Raw genomic sequence first — 24241 nt, forward strand, 5'->3', positions numbered from 1 at the left:
TTTATTCCAATTCCTCCAGCTCCATCCTAGCCCAAACCATTTTTTGTTTAATGCTTAACATGCTCACATTATTAACCTTTTGCGGTCCAACATCGAGGCTGACTCGACCAGGCACTAGTTGCAGGTCCCACATGGAGCTGAGTTTGTGTGTGTGTGTGTGTGTGTAGGGGTGTTGGTGAGGGGGGCGGGGGTGTCAGCCTGACCTGTGCCCTCTTGCAATCTGCGACCCCTTGCCCCTAACCACTTGCCTGCCTGCCTGCTCGCCTGCTTGCCTGCTCGGTGTGCATCATAGTGACTGGTTGTTCTGATCATTCCGCCATAACAGTTGTTTAGGCTTTTATATATATAGATCAGCGGTTCTCAACTTGTGGGTCGCGGCCCCTTTAGGGGTTGAACGACCCTTTCACAGGGGCCGCCTAAGACCATCGGAAAACACATATATAATTACATATTGTTTTTGTGATTAATCACTATGCTTTAATTATGTTCAATTTGTAACAATGAAATTGGGGGTCATCACAACATGAGGAACTGTATTAAAGGGTCGCAGCATTAGGAAGGTTGAGAACCACTGATATAGATAAAGGTCTCAAATCCCCAATAGCCAGAAAGTCCTGTTTTTTCCGCCTACTTGTAAAAATGAACGAACACAATTTTTAAATGAATAACAAAGGAACACATATTCTTCCTCCTTTCTTTGCCATTTTAATAGAAAAAAAATATAAAGCTTATTACAAAATATATTTCACATTCTTTTTGTAATAGAAATTTTAAAAACACCAACTTTACAAAATAAAAGCAAATTCTGAGTGGAGCAAAGACATGAAAACAAGAAAATTCTGGAAAAAAGATTGGGATAAATGTACTTATATTCTGGGAGTGGATAAGATCTTTCTAAAGGACATAAACCACCCAAGTGCAGCAAAGAAAAAAGACTGATAAAATTGAAAACTTTGTGTATGGTAAAAAGTAAAAAATCACAAAATAAAAACAAAGGGGTCTTTAATTTACAAAGAATTCATACATATGAATAAGAAATAAAAACAATCCAAAAGAAAAATTAATAAAAGATAGCAGTCAGTTTAAAAGGGGAAAACTATTTTAAAAAGACCAAATGTATGAAAATATTATCGAATCTCATTCATAATTAAGGAAACACTCACAAACAGTAAGATACCATTTTTCTCACACAGATGGTGGCAAAAATGAAAGAAAGTGCTTGATGATGTCCAGAGCTGGGGAAATGGAAGAAAACATGCACTCAAATCGCAGCACAGAATAGCTGATAATTGCAAAAAACCTCAAAACAGCCCAAGTTTTCATCAATAAGAAACTGGTTAAATGACAGTATATCCGGGAGATGAAATACTAGATGGTCACTAAAAGGAACGAGGTAGAGCTCTATGTATTCACTGACATGACAGGTCTCCAGGATATACTACTAAAAAATACAGTAAGAAAAAAAAAGGTGGTGGTGGGGGGCCCTATGGAACAGTGCGTCAATGGGGGAAAAGGTGTATCAGAGTCTACTGCAATTCCTTTCTGTCCTCTAAAGGAATTTAAAATATTGTTATCTTTAGGTAGATGAAGGAAGGGTAGTGGAAGGGGTGGAAGATTTTTACTTTTCATTTTGTACCATTCTGTACTGTTTGTTTCTATCCCTAAAGGTATAACATTATTTATTTCAACAGGGGTTATTAAATGGGTGGAAACTCTATCTCATTCATTGTTTTCTTTGTATCTCCTCTTTATTAAACATAACACAATTGATTTTTACACACACACACACACACACACACAAAGATGTTAACCAAAATATATAAAATATTTTTAAAAAACAGACATAGGCCCATATACACACATACATGCTGACTGATATTACTAGTAAGTACAAGAGAAAGCCTACCTTTTCCCTATCAGACACTTACTACCCTAATGAATACACATACTAGTAGTTAATATTACTTAAAGATCTCTAGGTACTTCATTAATCTTCTGTAACTTTCCATTTTATATAATGATATAAGATTATGGGTTTAATACAGGGGTCTTCAAACTTTTTAAACAGGGGGCCAGTTCACTGTCCCTCAGACTGTTGGAGGGCCGGACTATAGTTTAAAAAAAAAAAACTATGAACAAATTCCTACGCACACTGCACATATCTTATTTTGAAGTAAAAAACCAAAACGGGAGCAAATACAATATTTGTATTTGCATGTGGCCCGCGGGCCATAGTTTGAGGACCCCTGGTTTAATAGATCAGCAAATAGAGAAAGAAATTGCAATTGTCTCTGAATAATGTTCTGACTGCTACATGATCTTTCTGTCCTTGTACCATCTCAGTTATGATTCAGAGACTGGTTTTCGAATCAGGTTCCCAAAATAAGCAGTGATTGTCTTCAGTTTATTATTAAGAAAGTTTTGTTCTATTTCCACTTGCCCTCCAGGCCCAGCTAAGGATGCCACCTAAAAAAAAAAGGAACAGAAGAAAGTCACATATACACAAACATGATTTCAAAATAAATCCTTCATTCATATGTTTCATCAAATAGTAAGACGACTTGGCTTTTTATTCAAGTCCTTCAAATAATGAGGCATCTCAAATGTTCACTTTTACTTTCCAGGTATTAATGCACTATTTATTGGCAGAAATACCTGTTGCTTCAGACACTTGGACGTTATGGGAAAGATCAGATGGTATGTTATTGCATTTGACCCAATCTCTCCAATGACAGAAGCTAAAGAACTCAGAGGAAGAGAAATACACACCCTCCCCAAATACCAGGTTTATTAAGACAGAAATTTAAAGAGTAAGTCACTTTCCTGAACACTTTTGTCCTGTTCACCTTATCTTTGGCATCTTACCCTCTCATTCATTAAATGGTATTTATTGAGAGCCTGCTACATGATACTAAGAATAATCCATCAGAGAGCAAGACAGATATACTCCCACAAGTTCTAGTCTCTGGTCTCCCTGGACCACCTCTTTAACCTTTTGCTCGTGTGTGTGTGTGTGTGTGTGTGTGTGGGGGGGGGGGTTTACTCCCCCTCCTTTTGATTGGGTAAAATAGATTGCTCTTTTTGAGGCCTACTAGAACACAGTGACCAACCCCTTTATCAGGAAGCTAAAAGCACCACTCCTCTCCACCTCCACAGAGTTAACATCAACAGGGGGCTTCCAACTAGCAATGCTTTATCTAAGTTCCTATACAGATAACGTTTTGTGTTAGCCCATTTTTTCATCCAACCTGGGTCTATTAACTAGCAAACATATTATCTTCGAACCCATCGTTACATCACCAGACATGAGTTTATCGAGGAGGCAGTGAGGAGTAAGGGAAAGAACGCATGAGAAGCCCTGGAGTCATGAACAGAACATGGAGTTTTCAATAAGGATGCTCAGGGGCAAGTCCAACCACAGCAACAAGAGACCTGCCCTCCGGTAATGAGCTCCGGAATCGGTGAAACTGTAATTTATTTCTGAAAGATGTGCTGTTGGTCTAGTTCAGTGATGGCGAACCTTTTGAGCTCGGCGTGTCAGCATTTTGAAAAACCCTAACTTAACTCTGGTGCCGTGTCACATATAGAAATTTTTGATATTTGCAAGCATGGTAAAACAAAGATTTATATTTTTGATATTTATTTTATATATTTAAATGCCATTTAACAAAGAAAAATCAACCAAAAAAAATGAGTTTGCGTGTCACCTCTGACACGTGTGTCATAGGTTCGCCATCACTGGTCTAGTTGGCTGGGAGGCTGAAAGGTCTAATCTCAGTGGTATCACACATAATATACAACATGAAATATTTATTGTGCATTCCCAATGAGGATGTATTTCAAAGCATTTCAACTTCCTCGTAGGAAAGCAGCACAGATATAGAAATAGAGAAGAAACAACAGATCATTCTATGGTATTCTTAAAAGAAAAAAGTTGTTCCATCAATGCAGAAACCATGTCAACATCAACCCCATCAGTAAAGGGCAACAAGAGATGGCTGTTTTATTAACGGAAATAAAAAACAACAGAAGTCAAACACAGCACCTCTTATAATGATAAAAAGCATGAGTGCATTCCACTATTTGCTAATAAAAAATGTAATAAAGTAAAACTAGAAATTAAAAATAGTCAACTAGTCTCAGAATGACAACTATTAGGAATACATTTTTTCAATTATTTTAATCCTCACTGAAGGTATGTTTTTTTGGGAGGAAGGGAGGGAGGGAGGGAGGGAGGGAGGGAGGGAGGGAGGGAGAGAGAGAGAGAGAGAGAGAGAGAGAGAGAGAGAGAGAGAAGGAGAATATTATCGATTGATTGCCTCTGGTGTGGGCTTGAACCCACAAACTTTTGGTGCACAGTATGATGCTCCAACCGATCAGGGCTAGGAATAATTGTTTTATTTTCCATTTTAGCATCTCTATGTCAGTCTGGTTTTTCACAAGGGCAATAATAAATCTGTCTTTAACTAATAAAAGGCATTTTGACTAGTATATCTAAAGTATAATTATTTCACAATAATTTCTCTATGAATTAAGATATAGCCTAAGTGTATGATTCTCTTCTCCCATTCATTCCTTTAAACAGTGAGTTGATGAAAGAAAGCGAGATCGGGCTCTCTGAATTGAATCTAATTAGTTCCCAAATTTCTAGTGTTTTCAGGTAGATATAACTTCCATCCAAAGGACCGATCACAAAATGATTTCTAAATCATTCAGTGCTTGAGTTTGATAGGGAAAGTTTAGATAACAAGAGATACATGTCCTGGAATAATGCTCAGATAAAGGGAGTAAGAGATAAAGGTAATAGGGGATTTAGAAAAATATTTTACTAGATACAGAAAAGAATTAGACTCATCTCCTGTATGGAGAGATTGACAAATTATATTTATAGCATCCATACTCAGTGTAACCTCCCTACATATTATCCAGGGTACAAATCTCCCTGCATGGGAAATTAATGGTCTTTATAGACATTTCTATGGAGAAAATGCACCCTGAATTTTAGACAGCAGACACATAAACTTTGATAGCTGGCCCACTTTTAAATTTAGGTTGTTGTGATATTCTAAATGTTCCTTAACAAAAAGTTGACTTTTCTGTATCTCTGCTCTCTCTCAATCTTGTAGCAATGTTTCTTCTCTTATTTAAAAAATACATAGAAATTTTCTTCATTTTTTAAAAAAGAAGTTAACTTCCCACTGTAATTTGATCCAAATTCAGTACCAAACAATATAACTCTCAGGTTGCCTTTTTTACTTTTATTATTCTCTAGTGTCATTACTCCCTCTAGAGGCAGGAAACGTGAACAAACTACCAACCATCATTCTGGCAGGCTTTTGGCAGAAAATGCAAAACACTAAAGAGAAAAAGTTAACTTCTTGAGTTAGTGTTAATTTAGAAAAAAGTTTACTTACTGTAACTTTTACAAGAAACAGTAAATTTCCTACTGTCATTCAAATATCCAAATCAGCCCATCTAATATTTAATATAAAGATCATATAGCCTCTTCTGAGACCAGTTATAGAGCATAATATTTACATGAGAAAAATAAGAATTAATGGAATCAATGGGTTCAACCTTCTCTGAGAATCTAGAATGCAGTTCTGAGTCACAGATATGATTAGCAGATAGTATTAGGTTTAATATCAAATTTGTTATAAAAGTGCATGAAGCAAGGAACAGTGCTTTTTCCTGTAACCGGTGCAGCATATAGTATTTGAGAGGCCTAATGTTTACCCACACTGGCTCATAAACAGATGACAGGCTGCAAGATCTAATTTCACCTTCTAATCCACAGAGGAAGAGTTCTGGCTTGTTAACTTTTATTTACTCTTCTCTTAACCCAGAGAATCTCAACTCTGGGAGCACATTACAATCACTTGGGGAGTTTTAAAGAATGTATGCTTGGGCCTCATCCCAGAAAATAAATTAGAGAGAATCTTTCCCAGTGGATCAGGTTATCAGTAGTTTTAAAAAGCTACTTAGCTAAAACTGTAAAACTCTTAGAAGAAAACAACAATGAATTTGACAAGGATTTCTTGGATATGACATCAAAAGCACAGGCAATACACAGATAAAATAGAACTTCCTCAAAATCAAAAAGTTTTGTGAGACAAAGAACACTATTAAGAGAATAAAAAGACAACCCATGGAATAGGAAAAAATACTGGCAAAGCACGTATATAAGGGATTAATATCCAGAATACACGCACATGAAAAGATGGTCAACATCATTAGTCACTAGGGAAATGCAAGTCAAAACCACAACGAGATAACATTTCATGTGCATTAGGATGGCCATTAGCAGACAATCACCACCAGAAAATAACAAGTATTAGCAAGAATATGGAGAAGTTGGGTCCTTTTTGAATCGCTGGTGCAGTGGTTCAGTTGCTATGAAGAATAGTATGGTGATTCCTCAAAAAACTTAACACAGAATTACCTTACAATCTAGCAATTCCTCTCCTAAGTATATGCCCAAAAGAAATGAAAGCAGAGACTAGACTAGGTATTTGTATACCCATGTTCACAGCAGCGTTATTAGCAACAGTAAAGAGGTGGAAACAACCCAAAATGCCCATTGATGAATGAATAGACAAAATGCAGTATCTACAAACAATGGCATATTACTCAGTCTTGAAAAGGAAGGAAATTCTAGTACAGGCTGTAATAAGAATGAACCTTTAGGCAATTATGCTAAGTGAAATAAGCTAGACACAAAAGGACAAATATTTATGATTCCACTTATACAAGTTACCTAGAGTAGTCAAAATTTTATAGAAACAGAAAGTAGAATGGTGTTTGTTAGGGGCAGGTTGGTGGGGGCTACTGGGGATTTAGTGTTTAAAGGACATAGTTTCAGTTTGGGAAGATGAGGTAAAGTTCCGAGAGGATGGTAATGGTTGCATAATGTGAACGTATTTAATGACACTGAATTGTAAATGACTTATGGTAAAATTTATCCTTACTACTAAAAAAACTCCACTTAGGTAATTCTAATTTGCAGACAGAGCTGAGAATCAGTGTTCCAAAGACTAAGCAGATAAACCAAAGATGGGAAAATATAGCAAATTAACATGAGAATATGTGCAGTATAAGCAAGTATATCTGATTTCTGATAAGAGGAAGAGAAAAATCTATATTCTGAGATGTATGCTTATAAATTAAATTCTATCATTTCAGAAATGTTAAAGCTAACTATCCTTTCCTTTAGAGAAAACATATCATTTTTCATGTTGGTCCCATTCAAAACCTTAGTCACATTTACATTCTTTCCACAATTTTATAATGGGATCTTCTAAGTAACAGACACAAGACTTTACTGAGGATTTATGAGTCAGAGGTACTTGTTAAATGCTTTACTCACTGATTGCATTTATTCCTCAAAACTATCACCGGAAAGCCAGTGAGTACAAGGCTGAGACTAAACTCCGGTCTGCCTGACTCTTACTCTCTTTTTTTAGCCCATGACCTAAACATCACCCACACATTCCCACTTCCATGTCATTGACAGTCTTACCACCTTCTCCTCAACTTCTACAATCTGATCTTTAACTTTAAAGTCCAGTTTACATGCTGTGTCATCCAGCGCCTTTCCTGACACCATCCACCAGAAAGCCAGACTCTTTAAGCTCTACCTTTCTTATGAGAAGGCTGCATTATTTATTATTATATTCACGCACCTATCTTTAATCTAGGAAGATGCTGAACTAGCATGACTGTTGACTTATAAGGTGCCTCTGGAGACAATAGGGGGAACCACCAAACAAAAAATAGTTATGGAGACCTGGGATTGCGTGAATATGTGCATCCAGAGGACTGAGGGTCGTGCCTGTGGGAAGCTAAAACAGGAAGAAGGCAAACAAGAAACTGGGCCTTCTGCTCTGGCTCCTCCCTAGCCATCACCTTTGCCTTGTCTAAACAGTGTATGCCGCCTCACTCGCAGAGACTGTGAACTCTGGTCTACGTTCAGGAGTAAAGTTAGGGCAGCCTAAACAGACGCTCTGTTGTGAGAAGCTGAAACAGGTGGGAACTAACCCTGGCAGCTGCCTTCTCACGCCTCTTTCTCTGAATCCCTAGAGCTGATGAATTACGCTCTAAGATTAAAGAGTACCATCTTTAGATGCTGCTTTTGTCCAGCTGCTCCGAAAGGGTGTCTGTGGGAAGCTATGCCTTGAGAGTGTTTTGTGATAAGTGAGCGCAGTCAGTGGTGCTTGGGTCAGCAACCCCAGAGCTTTCCCACCCACATCCTTAAAGTTATCACTGGGCTGACACAGGCTATATATTACAATGGACGAAGGGAGCTTTAAAAACGATTAGATCAATTTCTGGGGTGGGGATTGCATAGTCAATTTTTTTTTACAAGTGTCCTTGGTGATTCTAAAGTGCAGCAAGTATGACCCTCACTGGATTCTGGCCTGTCCTTTATCCTTTTGCATTACTCGAGAATTGCCAATATCCAGAAGATATCTGAGGGTCACAAGTATTTCATGGAAGGAAAACAAACTGGATTATAAATCCTATCAAGCTGTATGCAGAAAGGATAAAACAGATTAAGAATTTAAACTTTTAAATAATAATATTAGAATGCAAATGAAAGCAAAGATTCAGAAATAATTAAGTATAAAGAACATGATTAGATGGATGCTAGACTGTATATATCTGAAGAATGAACTAGCTAGCTGGAAGAGCAGACTGAGGTAATCTCTCAGAAAAAAAAAAGGAGACAGAACACTAGAAAATATAGCTGATGTCCCAGAAAAAGGAAACAAGATGGCAAGGAGAATATAGTTGAACTAAAGAGATAATTTCTCTAGAATAAGATGAAAAAGCTCAGATTGATAGGGTCAGTTCTCAGAGTATCAAACAGGAGAGAAAGAATAAACCCACACCTAGATACATTGTAATAAAATTTAAAATATAAAAGACAAAAGATTTAACAGATGTATAGCACAAGGCAGTATGTAGTAAATGTATTAAAAATTCAACAAAAGCATGAAATAAAGATATCATCAGATCTTTATGAGGCAGTTATACTAGATCCAATTCTACTAGGGAAAAAAAAAACATGCGATTAAAAAAAACGCTTATGGTAAAGACATTTTAATGTTAGTCAAGCATCCTATCCTCCAAAACAATAGTTGAAATGGATCCTGGACAAATAAAGGTTGTATCTGTCTATATTTCTATAGTCAAGTGACTATTTTTAGGAATACCTGAAACTTCTATTCTCAAGGTAGGGTTCAGTAGAGACAGATCGTGGCTAACTTAGGTGTGCGCATATGAACACAACACATTTAGTCATTCTTTCAGGACATATCATTAAAAGTCCAGCATGCTGTTTCTGTGCATGTATGCCAGGAACGGTGGAGAAGGAGAGAATGAAATAGGCATGGACTTAACTGGCAAACACTCCCAGTTTTCTAGTAATGGGAAAAAAGTCAGGGACTTCTTATAAAAAACATTCTCAATTAAAGCAATTCCTGGGATCTTTTTTTTACCCATTCTTTTGTAACAGTTATGCCAAAGGCTCATGGAAGTTTTTCAGCAATGGCTTACCTGGTCAATGTCAGCATTTCTTGGTAGAAAATATACAATGTTATTAGTGATCATCTGAGAAAGTCTGAAAATTTCAAAGGTGGACAACAGTTAAGGAAAAGTGACAAAAACAGCAGTTAATTTCTGATCAGAGATTAAGTTCTCCACTTATAACCCAAATGTATGTTAATATGTAATAGCAAGGCACACATTTAATCCTCTAATGAAGCCTAAGAGAATTAAGTAGCTGATTTTTTAACTCAGCAGCACACTATTCCTGATAGGTCAGAGGTTAGAAGTTAAACTAATTTTTTAAAATTGATTTTAGAGAGAGAAAGGGGGAAGGAGAGAAAGAAAGAGAAACATAGATAACATCGATCAGTTGCTTCCTGCATGCTTCTGACCAGCGGTTGAACCGACAACCTGGGTAAGTACACTGACCAGGAATTGAACCCACCAGCTTCCAGTGTCTGGGATGACACTCCAACCAACTGAGCCACATGGGCCTGGCCTATTTTTTAACTCTCACCCAAGGATATTACTGATTTTTTTTTAAAGAGAGAAAGGGGGTGGGGGAAGAGAAACATGGGTTGCCTCCTGTACACACTGTGATGGAAGATCAAAACTTCATCCTAGGAATATGCCCTTACTGGGAATTGAACCTGCAACCTTTATTATTATTATTATTATTATTATTATTATTATTATTATTATTATTGGTGCAGGGGACAACATTCCAATCAACTGAGCCACCCCCGGCCAGGGCATAAGTTAAACCTATTTTTCATTTATCCTAGTGGTAGGCAACAAAGTCAGAAAATACACAACATTCTTTCTCTTCCTGTCCTTTCCTAGTTAATGTACAAACAGAACATACCACCTCCTTCCAGTAAAGACAAATAACTGTTCATGTCGTCTACATTCTAAACTTTAATTAGCAATTTAGGAGCATGTGTCCTGTTAGAGTCAAAGGGATGATTCCTCTGGGGAACAGAGATAAAGGGACAAATAATATAAACGCTATTAAGTACGAAATAAGAACTTGCTTCAGTACCTTGGAAGAGTAACAGGAAAATGTGAAGATACACAGACAATTAGCAAAAGTGTGAGTGGAAGAAAAGCTAAGGGATAGTCACCCAGACATTAGGGACAGGTCTCCAGGAAATTCTCAATTTCCAGGAAAATAATTCCAAACAGTCAATGCCCTCTAGTTCTTGTTTTGTAATAGTAAAAGTGGAGGGTAACCGAGGGAATATACTTCACATTTGCTGTAACTTTTGGAGATTCATCACCAGTTAACTTTTACACACCTGCTTTTTATGTAAAACAAGCTAGGAACTATCAAATGCTATTAGCTTCTTTCCTCTTCACGAATTTCTCTCTCAAGCACACACACCACACACACACACACACACACAGAGACACACACACACACACACACACACACACACCCCTTCCCCTCCACAACCACTGTTTGAGTAAACTCTTAGGACTTTCAAAGGATATCCATCAGGAGACATCATTGTCCTAATGTCAAAGGTCTCTGCAGTCGCGTAGTCTGGCCCTCCCCAAGGGGGGCTGAGGAACACAACGTCGGCCTTTAACTGAGGAGCCAGCAGCAGGAAATCTCCGCAGATGAACTCGACTTTGTCTGCTATCCCATACACTTCTGTATTATTGCGAGCAAGGTCAATCTTAACAGGATCAATATCAATGGCAATCACTAAAAATGGGATCAGGAAAGATGAGTCAAATGATATTGATTAGTAGTTAGCATTAGTAGAATACTTCATCTTCAGATCAGTGTATTTATTTAATGTACAAGAATATTTTTTTACAGACTAATCGAGATTTGGCCTTATATACTAGATAGTTGCCACTAAGTATCTACTGAGAGCCAAATAGGTGGTCAGCATTGTGTTCTGTGAGAGGTACATGCTGAGTAGCAAACACTTGGAAAGGTCCCCAACAGTATATAAAGCCTATAAATGCTAAGATTTCATAAAAGTCCAATTTCCTCAAAATGAGGCAACCACCAAATTTGATAGCTTCTACAGAAAAGCAAAATAAAACAAATGTTGACAAACCTCTTTTGTCAACTTAAGAAAAGTAAAAAAGTCTGCTGATGATGTTTAATGGGACATTTTAAGGAACAGACAACCTTATGTTTTCATCAAATCGGATTTCACTTAATTTACTGCAATTTCATAATTAGCAATGCAAGCCTAAGTTAAATTTAGCTCACTTACATCTTGCAGGAAGTGCACATGTGCGTGCACCAGTGGCACTATTTTGTACCTGGAAGGGCTAAGTGGCACCCTGATGCGTACACCATGGTCGTGAAGGAAACAAAGCTGTTTTCCAGAACATGGTGGTTTCAAAATTGGTTAAAACTTTTGAGAAATAATGCACTTGAACAATGAATACAAGCACAAATTATATCTTGCAAAATCATGCATTTATATGCTATTTTTTCCTGTTCTATATAAACTAACATTCATATTTATAAGGAAAAAGATAAAAACGTCCTTTTCAGCTGCTCAATCTGCTACACTGATAGTAGAGGCAGACGGAAAGATATGCTGACAACACCAAAAATTCAACAGAAAAAATGACTTTCAACATCAAATATATTCAATTAATACTCATGTTTTTATGACTTCCTTTGAAGGCAGACTTTATTTTCAGGCCTAACAGAATGCAAGCATTCACTTTGCTCACATAACTGAAATGCTGACAAATGTTGGATGATACTAAACAGAACTGCACTGTTGAATAAAGGTAGCCACCAGCCACATGTGGCTATTACCTTTAAATTATTAAAATTAAATAATATTAAGAATTTAGATCCTCAGTCACAATGCCATGTTTCAAATGCTCAGTAGCTACTTGTGGCTGGTGGCCACCACAATGGACAGTGCAGACATAGAACATTTCCATCGTCACAGAAAATTCTTTTGGGCAGCACTGATACGGAACTACTGGAAAGGGAAAAAGAAATCTTTCAAAAACAGCAAAATACAAAGCTTTGAGAATTCTCTAAGTTTAGAATGTAGACTCCATGAACAGTTATTTGTCTTTACTCGTTACTGGAAATAGGTGGTATTGTGCTTTCCTGTTGTGTTTGTACATTAACTAGGAAATGAAGCATTCAGTTGGGTATATGCATAGATAGCAACTACCTGAGTGAAGATAGGGGTAATAGGGTAAATAGTGAATTCAGGGAAAACAAGAAAATAATAACTATTCTAGTAAATATGAAAACAGCTTTCTCTGAGGAGACCATGTAAAGTCAGCAAATGTCATGCTCTGGAGCACAGCAGTGATTGCATAAGGGCCACAGTTCATCAGCACTCGTCTTAAAAATCAATGCTGAGTTTCACGTCATCATTTCCAAGCTTTTATATTATCCTTTTCAGAATCATATGCTTTCCTAGTTAACATTAAAAACTTTATGTAGGTTAATGAGACTCAACTGAAATTTACTAAAATGGAAGCTATCCGTGGAATATAAAGACATTGGGGTAGTGGAAAAGCACATTCAGAGTATGACTTATGCCCCTAAAATGTCACATTATTCTGCACTTTGAAGTCCCGGCTTCACGACTCAGCTATGTCAATGTGGACAGACTGTTCAACTTCCTGAAGCCCCTCTTCTTTGAGAAACTGCACACGTATTACCTACTCGACACAATTCCTGGCAGACATATAGTAGTGGAGGGTTTCTTTTTTGTGATTTCAAAGTCAAGCTACCCTGAGGATGATCTAATATTTAAAAGATGTTTAGTGTCACAGAATGTTAAAGCTGAAAGGTTATCACAGAGGATATCTCAAGATCATGTCACCTTTAAATTAAGGTTAAGTGATGTCCATAACAGTAGTGAATGACAAAGCTGGGATTCCCTGTCTACTTTTCTTTTCTTTTACAGAATAGTCTCTCCATTTTAATATTTTTATATATTGTTATAATCTTGGCTCTACCAAACTTCATCTCTTTATTTCTGTTTATCTGTGAAAGGCAGATAGTAAAAGATACACTTCACAAGATTGTTGACTAAATAAATACACACTAAGCACTTACATCTGTAAGATACAAAGTGTATGCTTAATATATGCTAGCTATTATTATTTTAAATATTTGGCATTAAATTATTTATATATTAAATGTCAGCAAAGACAAACGGAAGGAAAATGAAACATTTACTGAATAAGCTGAATATAATTTATTTTTCTTCCACTGATGGCTAATTACCTCTCTTTCCAGTTAAGGCAAACTGAATGGTATTTCCTCCGACTCCACAAAATGCATCCACTACAATGTCGCACTCGAAGGACTGACTGACCCGGCCAGCAATGTGTTCAGCAATCTTCTCAGGTGTAACTGAGAACCAGCCCTCTGCGAAGAAAGAGTATTTCTGCTAAGAGGTTCAATTTCAAGAAGCCAAGCCAAGCATAAACATAACGATCATTACTATATAATATATACTTTAAAACCCCACCTTTGTTTCTCTTTTCAAAAAACTATAAATAACCTAGTTTTAAAGGAAAGTTCTACAAAGCTTGTTATAACAAGGAACAGTAGCATTCCCATTCCCAAAGAAAGCAACTGTTTTAGTTCTGGCCTGATTCTTTTGCAATATATCACCAATAACTGAATGCAGTTCCTATTTTTATGTCTGAAGTATTAACTACTGACTATCTGCTATGGAAAATGTAAAGTTAGCCATTCTAATTGGCCAACTGCCCAAATTCCACAGAGTTTCCCTATGACTTCATTCCCTAACGGGGAACCAATGAACCAGACTTGTACTGGACACTTTGGAAAAATTCAAACATTTCTCAAGGGCCAGGAAAAGCAAGGTGCTGACAGCAAAAGGCCACAAAGCTGTAGGAATAGCAGAACCCTCATTATTTTCAGAAATGAGGTCCCATGTCCTGTGACCACTCCAGAGGGGAGAGGATAATGCCCTCTTTCTTTCCCAATAGGAGAAATTCACATTTTTAAGGAAGATATTTCTCTTAACAAAATGATGCACCAATTTTCCTGTTTCTTTCCTTTACTAAAACTTTAAATGGCTCCTCATTGCTGGAATAATAAAAATATTAACTACTTTTACAGAATTAAAAGCTTTTATCTAGTCATATTTCTCCTAACAAACGCCTCTGCATTCTTTTAAATATGTAATTTTTTGGTAAATAATTACAAGAGGTTCACAGACCCCTGAAATTCCACCAGTGATCCAGATTTCCTGATTTTGACAGTTAACACCTAATTTAAGTAGTTCCAATATGAAAATAAACATCAATTTTCAGAATTGAGTTAAGTAAGCTGTTCAAAGTAAGGGCAGGAAAACTTGAAAAAGAATTCAAAGTTTCCGGTGTTAATTCATTACATGTTTCTGCACTAGGTATTTCTTCATCAGATGTTCTGTTTAATAATCTATTAATTCCTAAACATAGATTAAACCTGAGTCCAAAGTTTTAAAAACACACATCTACCCAAATTAAGAGACATTGTGGACATTAACTGGCTGTTATTCTTTGGAAAACATCAAATTCCTGAAAGATAAAAAGAGGCTGAGCAACTATTCCAGATTAAAGACAACCTAAGAAACATGAAACTAACTGCTATACACGATTCTATGCTGGAAGGAAAAAAAATGCTATAAAGGACATTAGTTAGAATAATGGCTAAAACTGGACTATGGACTGTAGATTACAATACTGTAACAATGTTAAATTTATAATTTTACCCGTTACATAAAAATATCCTTTTTTTCTTAGAAAATTACACATTCAAGGATTAAGGAATAGGGGCAACTGGATCAGAAACACACACACACATATGAAATGATAATGCAAATGTGGCAAAATGTTAAGAAACATCTGAGTCTGGGGAAAAGGGATATAGAAATTTCTTGCTACTCCTGCAACTTTTCCATAAGTTCAAAATTATTTCAAATTAAAGTTCAAAATTATATATACTTTACCTTTGTCCAATTTAATTCCATCATCAAAACGGGAGAAGAGCCGGTACCTCTGGGCCCAGTATTTTGCCAGCTCAGGAACAGCAGCTATTTCAGGAGGCAGACTGATTACTTTCCTATTCTTGTTTTTTTTCTTCTTCTTCTTTTTAATTTCAGCTACAATAAAAGAATATAAAGAATAGAGATGCATATTATGAAAAAAGGAAATCACAGGTGAATTTATCTAAAAGTGCAGCCACGTCAAATAATTTGGGACTAAGCTCCAGAACACGTGTGCAATCACACACTTGGAGAAGCAGGAGGGTACAATGGCAAGAGCACTGACGTCAGACTATAGCCTCTAGTTTGCTACTTACTGGCTCCCCAAGCTTGGATAACTAATGCAGGCTCTCAAAGCGCCAGCTTTTCATTTCTCAAAAGGAATAAATGACTGAGTAGTATTATACCTATTTGCTTTACAGAATTGTTAGGAGATATTATACTATTACAGGTATATAAGCTATTACTTCTGTTGGGTAAGACTCTGCTTCCCTGGTAAATTATAGAAATCCAAACATTTCCTTTCCCTTTTTAAAAATAAAATTTCCCAAGGACTGATTAACTCCAACTCTCAGCGAGATCCATCCTTTGAACCCAACCCTGACCTAGAAGTCATAGCGCCTCTGAGAAATAGAAACAGGGGCCACTAGCTCCATTTAGTAGAAAAGTACCTCCTTCAGAGACTGACTTTTTCTTAAACAATTTTTTAGTTTGCTTATTTGGTTTCAGTTCTGAAATTAGAAGTGTTTTCATAGCTAAATATAATGACAAAAAGTGATGTTGACAAATAAAGCTCCATCATATTTAAATGGTCCTCAAAGATAGGACTATGTCTTACTATAGTCATCTGACCATTGCAAGTAGCTAATGGTCTCATCAATCACAAAGTGCAGCAAGCTTCTCAAGATAGGGAACACTGACATTTTGAGTGAACAAACCTTATTGTGCAACATTAAATAATCCAAAGTACTAAATGCCAAAACTCCCCAGGTCATTTGACAACCACCATCTTCCAAATGCCCCAGAGATGGTGGTATCATCCCAGGTGAAAACTACCAACATTGTGACGAGTGGCGATAGAGAATTAGGGTAGCATGGGAAAATGGGATTTAGGAATCAGACAACTTGGTACTGAGTCCTTGTTATGCCACTTATGGCTGTGTGACCTCAAACAAATTTCTTAATTTCTCTGGACTTTATTTTTACTTTCCACATTTATAGAATGGAGCTAATTCCACCTACTTCATTGGGTACTTTACAGATTAAATGAGAATAAGGCACGTGAAAGCATTTCAGAAATCTCCACGTGCTACATGAACACCAGTTGTACATTAAAAAAATTGTACAATGAAAAAGTTGCTAAATAAAAAAATTTAACTACCTTAAGTATATGCTGTTTAGAAAGTCAAGGAAGTATGTGACAAAGTTATCATAGATCCATTATCGTTCCCCCCACCGCCCCCCATCAACACACACACACACACACACACAAAGCAAGATTCAAATTAGCTATTTTCCTTAATACAAAATTAAGGAAAATGAAAACAGGGGTCACTAGCTTCATTCCTAAGAAAGAAATCATCACAATAAATGTAACTGTTTCATTAGGCAAGTCTGAAATAACTCATTATAAACTGAGTATTATCTATAATAATAAAAGCATAATATGCTAATTGGACTGGACAGCCGAATGACGTTCTGGATGCCCTTCTAGACTACCTTCCGGATGAAGTCGGGGATGCAAGGGCCAAGCCCCTTGCACGAATTTCGTGCATCAGGCTTCTAGTTTCAAATAAAAATTTTTACCTGATAAAGCCCCAATGTTCCACCGAATACAATTATCTTTTAAATTATAAAAGAACATTTGTTTAAAATAAATTCAAATAGTACAAGAGAGTATAAAGTAAAAATGCCACTCTGTTCTCCACTCATTATAGCGAACTACTGTAAACGCTTTATGTCAATGCAACATCCGAAAACAAATGACCACTCTGCACAACCGCTACAAAAATAACAAAATAAAAACGATCTGGCCACCTGTAGGGCATGGGACAGAGGGTAGTGGCAGAAACCAATCTGAACGGTATGGACAGGGGTATTCAGACACAGTTTTGCCACACGCTTTACCTTTATTTTTACCATGCCTGTTCAGTCAAGAGGGAAATGCACTCGGGTGCCAAACCATAGCCATTAGCACCTTTACTTCACATGCCTTCTCTCAACTTACAAGTAAATAGCAGAGAATCCTTAGGTATAGATGACTCATAAGTGAAAACTAGGGAAAAACATTTATAAAATGTATTTATCTAAATCCACCAGCGGGTTGAAGCACATTTACTCTTACCTTCAGTTTCCACCTGAAGAGAATCTGGTATATCCTGAGCAACACAATCCTCCTTATCTGTGACAGCTGCTCCGGTGCTGTCCCCTTCATTTTTTTCTGTCTCAGGTTCACCAGCTGAAGGTATGGCATGACCCTCGGCAGGCTCTGGATTGCTCATCTCCAGTGGCTCCTCCTCTTTGGTAACAGACACTCCCTGCTCTTCTGAATCACTGCTTGTGCAAGCGTCTTGCACATCGTCATGAGAAACTGACTCTGGTGATGCTTCCTCATCCATTGGTTCGTTAACCCATTTTAGAAATTTTTCTACCTGAAATTTTAAGATGTTACGGGCATGAACCAATTTCAATTACACAGAATATTTCTACCTGCTTTACCATTTATGACCTGATTGACAAGCTGCATCACAATTCTTAGCTCTGACAAGTACACTGTATCACAAAGCTAATATGATCAAGTAATTCCAAGCTAATTGCACTTTCTTGTCTGGACATACCATGACGTTATTAAAGACTTCTTTAAAAGGAAGAAAATATCAGATCACACACAAGACTATGATCTTTCTATAATCAATTAAGATTAAGAGGATAAAGTTGAACTTTTACAATAGCTTTCCATAAAGGCTTCGAGCAACCTAACTGTACTATGTGATGTTACCATTACAAATGTACCCACCTATTGTTGAGTCACTAATTTTAGTTTTTCTGCAAGACCCAGGCTATTATCTATGTTAAATGGTACTCAGCGCAAAGATGAACTCTAAAAAGATTTTGTGTCTCTAAGAATAAAGGCAGTGCTATCTTGCAAAGGATGTGAACTGCCTTTTACTGAAGCAGTAGAGTCAGTAAAATGATTCCTATAAATTAAGTTTCTTCTATGAAATGTTAACAAGGCTATATATTTTCTTGCTATCTTCTATAACAAAAACATTCTTCATAACAGATCTTCATGACTTTCCTAAAAGTTAGGAAATTAGAACAAGAGTGGTAGACAGAAGATGGGCATAGACAACAACCCAGAATCTTCCTTTGAGAGGACTGTGCCTATACATCAATCAGATATCTAAGGACACAACAGCCACATTCTGGCCCTCCCCCTCCCCACCAGCAATACTTAGCAGCTATGTTTCTGCTCTTCATGTACAGATGAATATATGGGGGCTATCACATCTAATACATTATAAAAATTACTATAGGATCAATTGAACCAATACTGGAAATCTGTTCCAGACATAACTAGGGCTCCTAAAATATTAAAATATCACCAGCAGCCAAACAATCTGAAATACATTAAAAATAAAAACAGCTATAAAATTGTAGTATGTTTTAGAAGAATACAGAAGTTAAGAAGGGTAATTATACAACAGAGGAAAAACAAGTATATGGGGTCTGAGATTTCTGTTGACTTAAAAGAACTGCTGGAGATGTGGCTGATACAAGGTTCTGCTCAGTAGAAAGTGTTTTTTTTCTTTTTCTAGAATGGATAAGAATCACTCATCATAACCAAGCAAAGGCAATTTTAATTACTTTTGTTTTCCAGGTAGTTGGACGACAAGTACAACAAAGTCCAAGACAGGGGATATGACTATCCTAGTTAACAATGTGAATCACCAAAATAGCCTTTAGTCTCACGTCATTAGGATGAACTTGTTAGCGCCAAGTTTAATCAATCACCTTTAGGTGACCTCAAAATGAAGGATTACTATAAAAGTTGTATCAGACACTGGACTTCTGGGATCCTACTTAGCTTAAACAGATGAGCAATTTCCATTGTCTGTTACTACATACACAAGGCAATTTTATCTATTTATCTTCCCAGACTCTCTCTACTACTTTGTAGCTTTCAAAACATTCCCTTTTCTTTTTTTTCTTTTTTCTTTTTTTAAATATATTTTATTGATTTTTTACAGAGAGGAAGGGAGAGAGATAGAGAGTCAGAAACATCGATGAGAGAGAAACATCGATCAGCTGCCTCCTGCACATCCCCCACTGGAGATGTGCCCGCAACCCAGGTACATGCCCTTGACCGGAATCGAACCTGGGACCTTTCAGTCCACAGGCCGACGCTCTATCCACTGAGCCAAACCGGTTTTGGCTCAAAACATTCCCTTTTCATATTGCCCCCAACTTAATCTTTTCCAAATTTGTTTCACACAATACATGTCTTTAGATAGCAAGTAGAAAAGAATCTCAGGTGCCCTTATATCTGGTAGAAACAGGGTTCACATTTGCAAACAAAAACTTTAAGAAGCCAAGCTCACAAAATGAAATTCTATCTATAAATAAAAAACAAAATCTATACATACCTTACTCAAAGTTTTGCTTTTCTTAAAACATTTTTTTTCTGTGTCTTCAGTAAAGAAAATGTGTTTATTTTTCAAATTTATTTGTCTTCTCATGTCCAAGAACTTTGACTTATACTTCACATTCTTCTGTAGATATCTGACCCGTCTATGACTGAAATGTGAAATTCCACCATATCTGGGACCAAATCAAATGAAGATGACTGAAATCTTAAGTTCTATCAGTTTGTTTCTTTATAGGAAAAGAAAATAAAACTAACAACTTTCACTATTTTTCTATTAGCAGCCACTACTGTAATTTCATTTTCCTAATTATGAAATAAAGTTTAAAATGCAGTTTAAGGTCTAGCTTTGTATGTTAATTCTCAAGTAAATGTGAAACACCAAAGTTGGAAATATCAACAGATATAGAGCAGAAAGCAGAACCTACACAGTATAATGTAATAAAGAAATAGCAAAATGGTAGGTCTTCAGTGTGCTTTAACTACTCAGTTCAGTCTTCATGTCATAGGCAATAAACTCTTCAATTTCCTTATATTTAATGCTTGGGCATTTAATCCCAGAGAACACTAATACTTTCTGTTCACAAAAGTTCAAAGCAGCTTTATTTGTAATAACAAAATACCACACATAATCCAAATGTCTTTCAATAGATAATGGTTCAACAAACTATGGTACATCCATAAATGGCATACTACTTAGCAATAGGAAGGAAAGAACTATTAGTACATGCAACAAGCTGGGGGTACTTCAAAGGCATAAAGTAGGTCTTAGGAAGCAACCTGGCTATAAATCAATTAAACACCAGGCCCTACTGAAGGGACTAGGTAAATGTACTGATAAGGCAGGCCGTTGATGATACATTGTTTAGGGGAAAAGAGCAAGCTGTAGACTATGTATAGAACGATTTTTTGTTTTATAAAAAGGAGTAATGTGTGTATATGTACATAGTCATAAAAACATACATAAAAAATTAGGAAAAAAAAAGTTAGGAAGGATATATGCCAATTATTATATTATCTCTGGGGAATGATTTGAAGAAAAGATTTTCACTCTTACTTGTTACTTCTGTTTTGTTTGAGTTTTACTACTTTCACAGTAAAAAAGAAAAATGGTTACTCCAGATTGGAACTTTTCATGGCATGTTTGCTACACACTTCAGATATACACAGAGTTATGTGAGACACTAGGGGAAGAGAGCCATGCTTAGAATCTCAAGAGCTGGACTTGAACCCATTCTCTCCAAGAAATGATGTGATCGTGACTGAGTCAAAACCTGCAAGCTGCAGTTGCTTTATTTACTAGTATAAATTGGAGTAACAACACTGGATTGCTTTGAAGTACAACTGAGTTAATACATGTGACTACATCAAAGGTATGGTGATAACTATAATTCTTACAAACAAGAGAGACTAGTGTTTTAACTGCAAATGATATATCTCAAATGATATAAGCTACATACTCATTATTAGCTATCTGAATATCAGAGAGCTTTAAGTTAGCCCAAGTGGTTAAGATTTAAGGACAACAGCAGTTACGTATAATTACTTTTGTCCGGAGCCATGGTTGAATCCTAGAAGGGCACCATTGTCATCAAAGTCTGAATCTGGGTTTTCATCCATGTCCAGCTCATGGCTAAACAAATAAACAAAAGGTGATAAGCCATTATCTCTGGATCCCACCCATTCAGGCAAATATCAAAAGTACATATAGTCAACCTACACAAACTTTCCCTTTACAACAATCGACCATAATTCACAAACCCAGGAAAACAGGAAAAACTATTTTCATCAGGATTTTCCAAATGAGGAAAAGTACCAAGCAGTATTTGGAACACAGTAATAAGCACTCAAACCTTAAACCCTGTCAAGTAATTATCTCTATTCCTGAACACAGTATCTCTCCATTTTCCTTTGAAAAAATACCAGCTAAAAGCTGCAGCCTTAAACTAATCTCCTAGAGTGTTTTCTCCAGAGGTTTTTCTGAAAAACAAACAAGGAAACATTTGAAAAATGTTTGTAACCAAAAAATTACAAAAGAAAAAAAATATCATTCAGAAGAATCAGGTTGTGATACAAGTGGAATTAAGTAACTCAGGATCATCCATTTATGGGAGATAATTCTAATACTCCCTACTACCTGGGCAACAGTAATGAGTAAACAGAAATAGTGAGAGATTCTTCTTACAAATGAAATTATGCTCACTGAACATTTATGAAAGACCTATTAGGTTCCAGGAATGTAAGACACAGTCTGCAGTCAGGACCTAGCAAGAACTAATGGAGGAATTAACATGCACGCCTACCGTGTAGAAGGAACAGAGAGAGGTATGCTTTTATGTACTAAGTTGCTGAGCTTCTAAAGCGTGCTTACTGTTTTTCTAGAAACTATATTGAACACACAAGTCTTATGCGAAGCACTTCATATCCCGTCATAGAAATGAAATGTGCCCAGCTAACACCCAAATTCTGTAATGTCCATCCTTTTCCGGTTATTTCACAGCATTAGCATTTGGCCACATTTTACCTGACATTCTCTACTTTTTTTTAATTACATGTATCAATGGTACACTAGAAACAGTACTGTCTTCGAAGGAGATGGTCTGGGCTCTAGTTTCGGAGATGCCATTACCACTATATAACTCTGGGCAAAGTATTTATCTTAGTTTTGTCTTAATATTCCTATCGATAGAATGAGAGCACTAGATTTGATGTATCTGAGGAGGATTTTAGCAAAATCCTGTAATTATTCCCAGACTTTTTTGGGGAAAAAATTAGAACTGCCTTAGAAAGATAGACGGTACCTACTTATATATTACTAGTTAATAGCTACCATTCATTGATAGCTACTAATATATTAGTATATTACATGCTAGTTCCAGTCTTCCCAATGACCTCACAGAAGAGGCATCAGTTCCACTCTATAGATAAGAAATCGTGGCAGAATTGAAGAGGCGGAGTTGGATCTAACCATGCTCCAAAGCCCAGGGTCTTGTCTCTTCTCCTCACAGTGCTGAAATGTCACAAGCACTCGGTAACTACTCGCTAGTGGAGAGAGTGGCTTATGCTAACACATTCCAGAATGAAAGGTGACGTGCCACTTGCCTCCTCTTGAGTTTGCTTGGCTGACGTTCAGGCGGATCTTCTTCACTTTCATCTCCATCTGTCTTGTTGGGAGGTGGTTTTCCTTGGATTGTGTCTGCTTCTGAAGACTTCTGTGAATCTAAAGAGGCAGGTTATTACTGTGGATGTCTCCCCTTGGTTTGACAACTCCTGCCATTTACAAAGGCAATCAAAATATTTCAGTGCCTTTCCTGCAATGAACTGTGCATGTACATAAGACAAAGTGTCAGACCACATCGACCGATTCTGTTTATCTACATGCAGGGTCTAAACATAAAAAAAATGGGAGCTATGTCTATTAATGTTTAAAAGTTTCCATGATTTAACTACTTAAAAAGTGAACAAAAAGAACTTTCTCCTGATAGCTATCTAACTCTACACAAATTATTCCACAGTTACCTTTGTCATAGCTATTAGCTGTCACATTTTGATGAAATTTTAATCTAAAATGACTCGATAAAGATGTCATGATCACATTGATTAAAAAGTTCTCTTTCTTAAGAAGTAAATACATTTAATTGTCTCTAACATAGCTCTTTAAAGTAACAAAGATAAACACCACCACTTAAAAAGAGTATAACTTGTTGTGGTACATGTCTGTCCTTGTTCTCTATTTCTTCAGAGTGGAACAAAGTAGGTGGGTGAGAATAGAAGTGGAGAGATGTCTGCAATGTAGACAGTGGGAAGCTTTGAATATGTGGGGACAGACTATTTCAGGAGAACACCCAACCACAAACAGTAGAAAACATACTTATGAAAAAATGCAATATGCAGGGTAGGGCAAAAGTAGGTTTACAATTGTGAGTACACAAAACATAGTTTATCCTTTTATTTTTATTTATTAAATATTGTATTATTTGCCATATGAACGACTGTAAACCTACTTTTGCCTCACCCTGTTTACCTTATGTTT

At 36.6% G+C, this 24241-nt stretch overlaps 1 protein-coding gene across 1 annotated transcript in view; it reads right to left on the reverse strand.

The window, feature by feature from the left end:
- Positions 1-985: 985 nt before the first annotated feature.
- The window catches only part of TGS1 (trimethylguanosine synthase 1), a 31072-nt gene continuing 7816 nt past the window's right edge, over positions 986-24241 (reverse strand). Inside the window, exons 5-13 of the mRNA XM_059673162.1 lie at positions 23311-23428; positions 21755-21841; positions 20210-20384; positions 17908-18214; positions 15528-15680; positions 13790-13933; positions 11044-11260; positions 9559-9637; positions 986-2466 (exon numbers count right to left, since the gene is read on the reverse strand). Of these exons, the coding sequence (XP_059529145.1) occupies positions 2344-2466; positions 9559-9637; positions 11044-11260; positions 13790-13933; positions 15528-15680; positions 17908-18214; positions 20210-20384; positions 21755-21841; positions 23311-23428 (1403 nt within the window). The 3' untranslated portion in view covers positions 986-2343. The remainder of the gene's footprint in view (positions 2467-9558; positions 9638-11043; positions 11261-13789; positions 13934-15527; positions 15681-17907; positions 18215-20209; positions 20385-21754; positions 21842-23310; positions 23429-24241) is intronic.

This window comes from Myotis daubentonii, chromosome 17 (assembly GCF_963259705.1).
Source record: "Myotis daubentonii chromosome 17, mMyoDau2.1, whole genome shotgun sequence".
Taxonomy (NCBI): Eukaryota; Metazoa; Chordata; class Mammalia; order Chiroptera; family Vespertilionidae; genus Myotis; species Myotis daubentonii.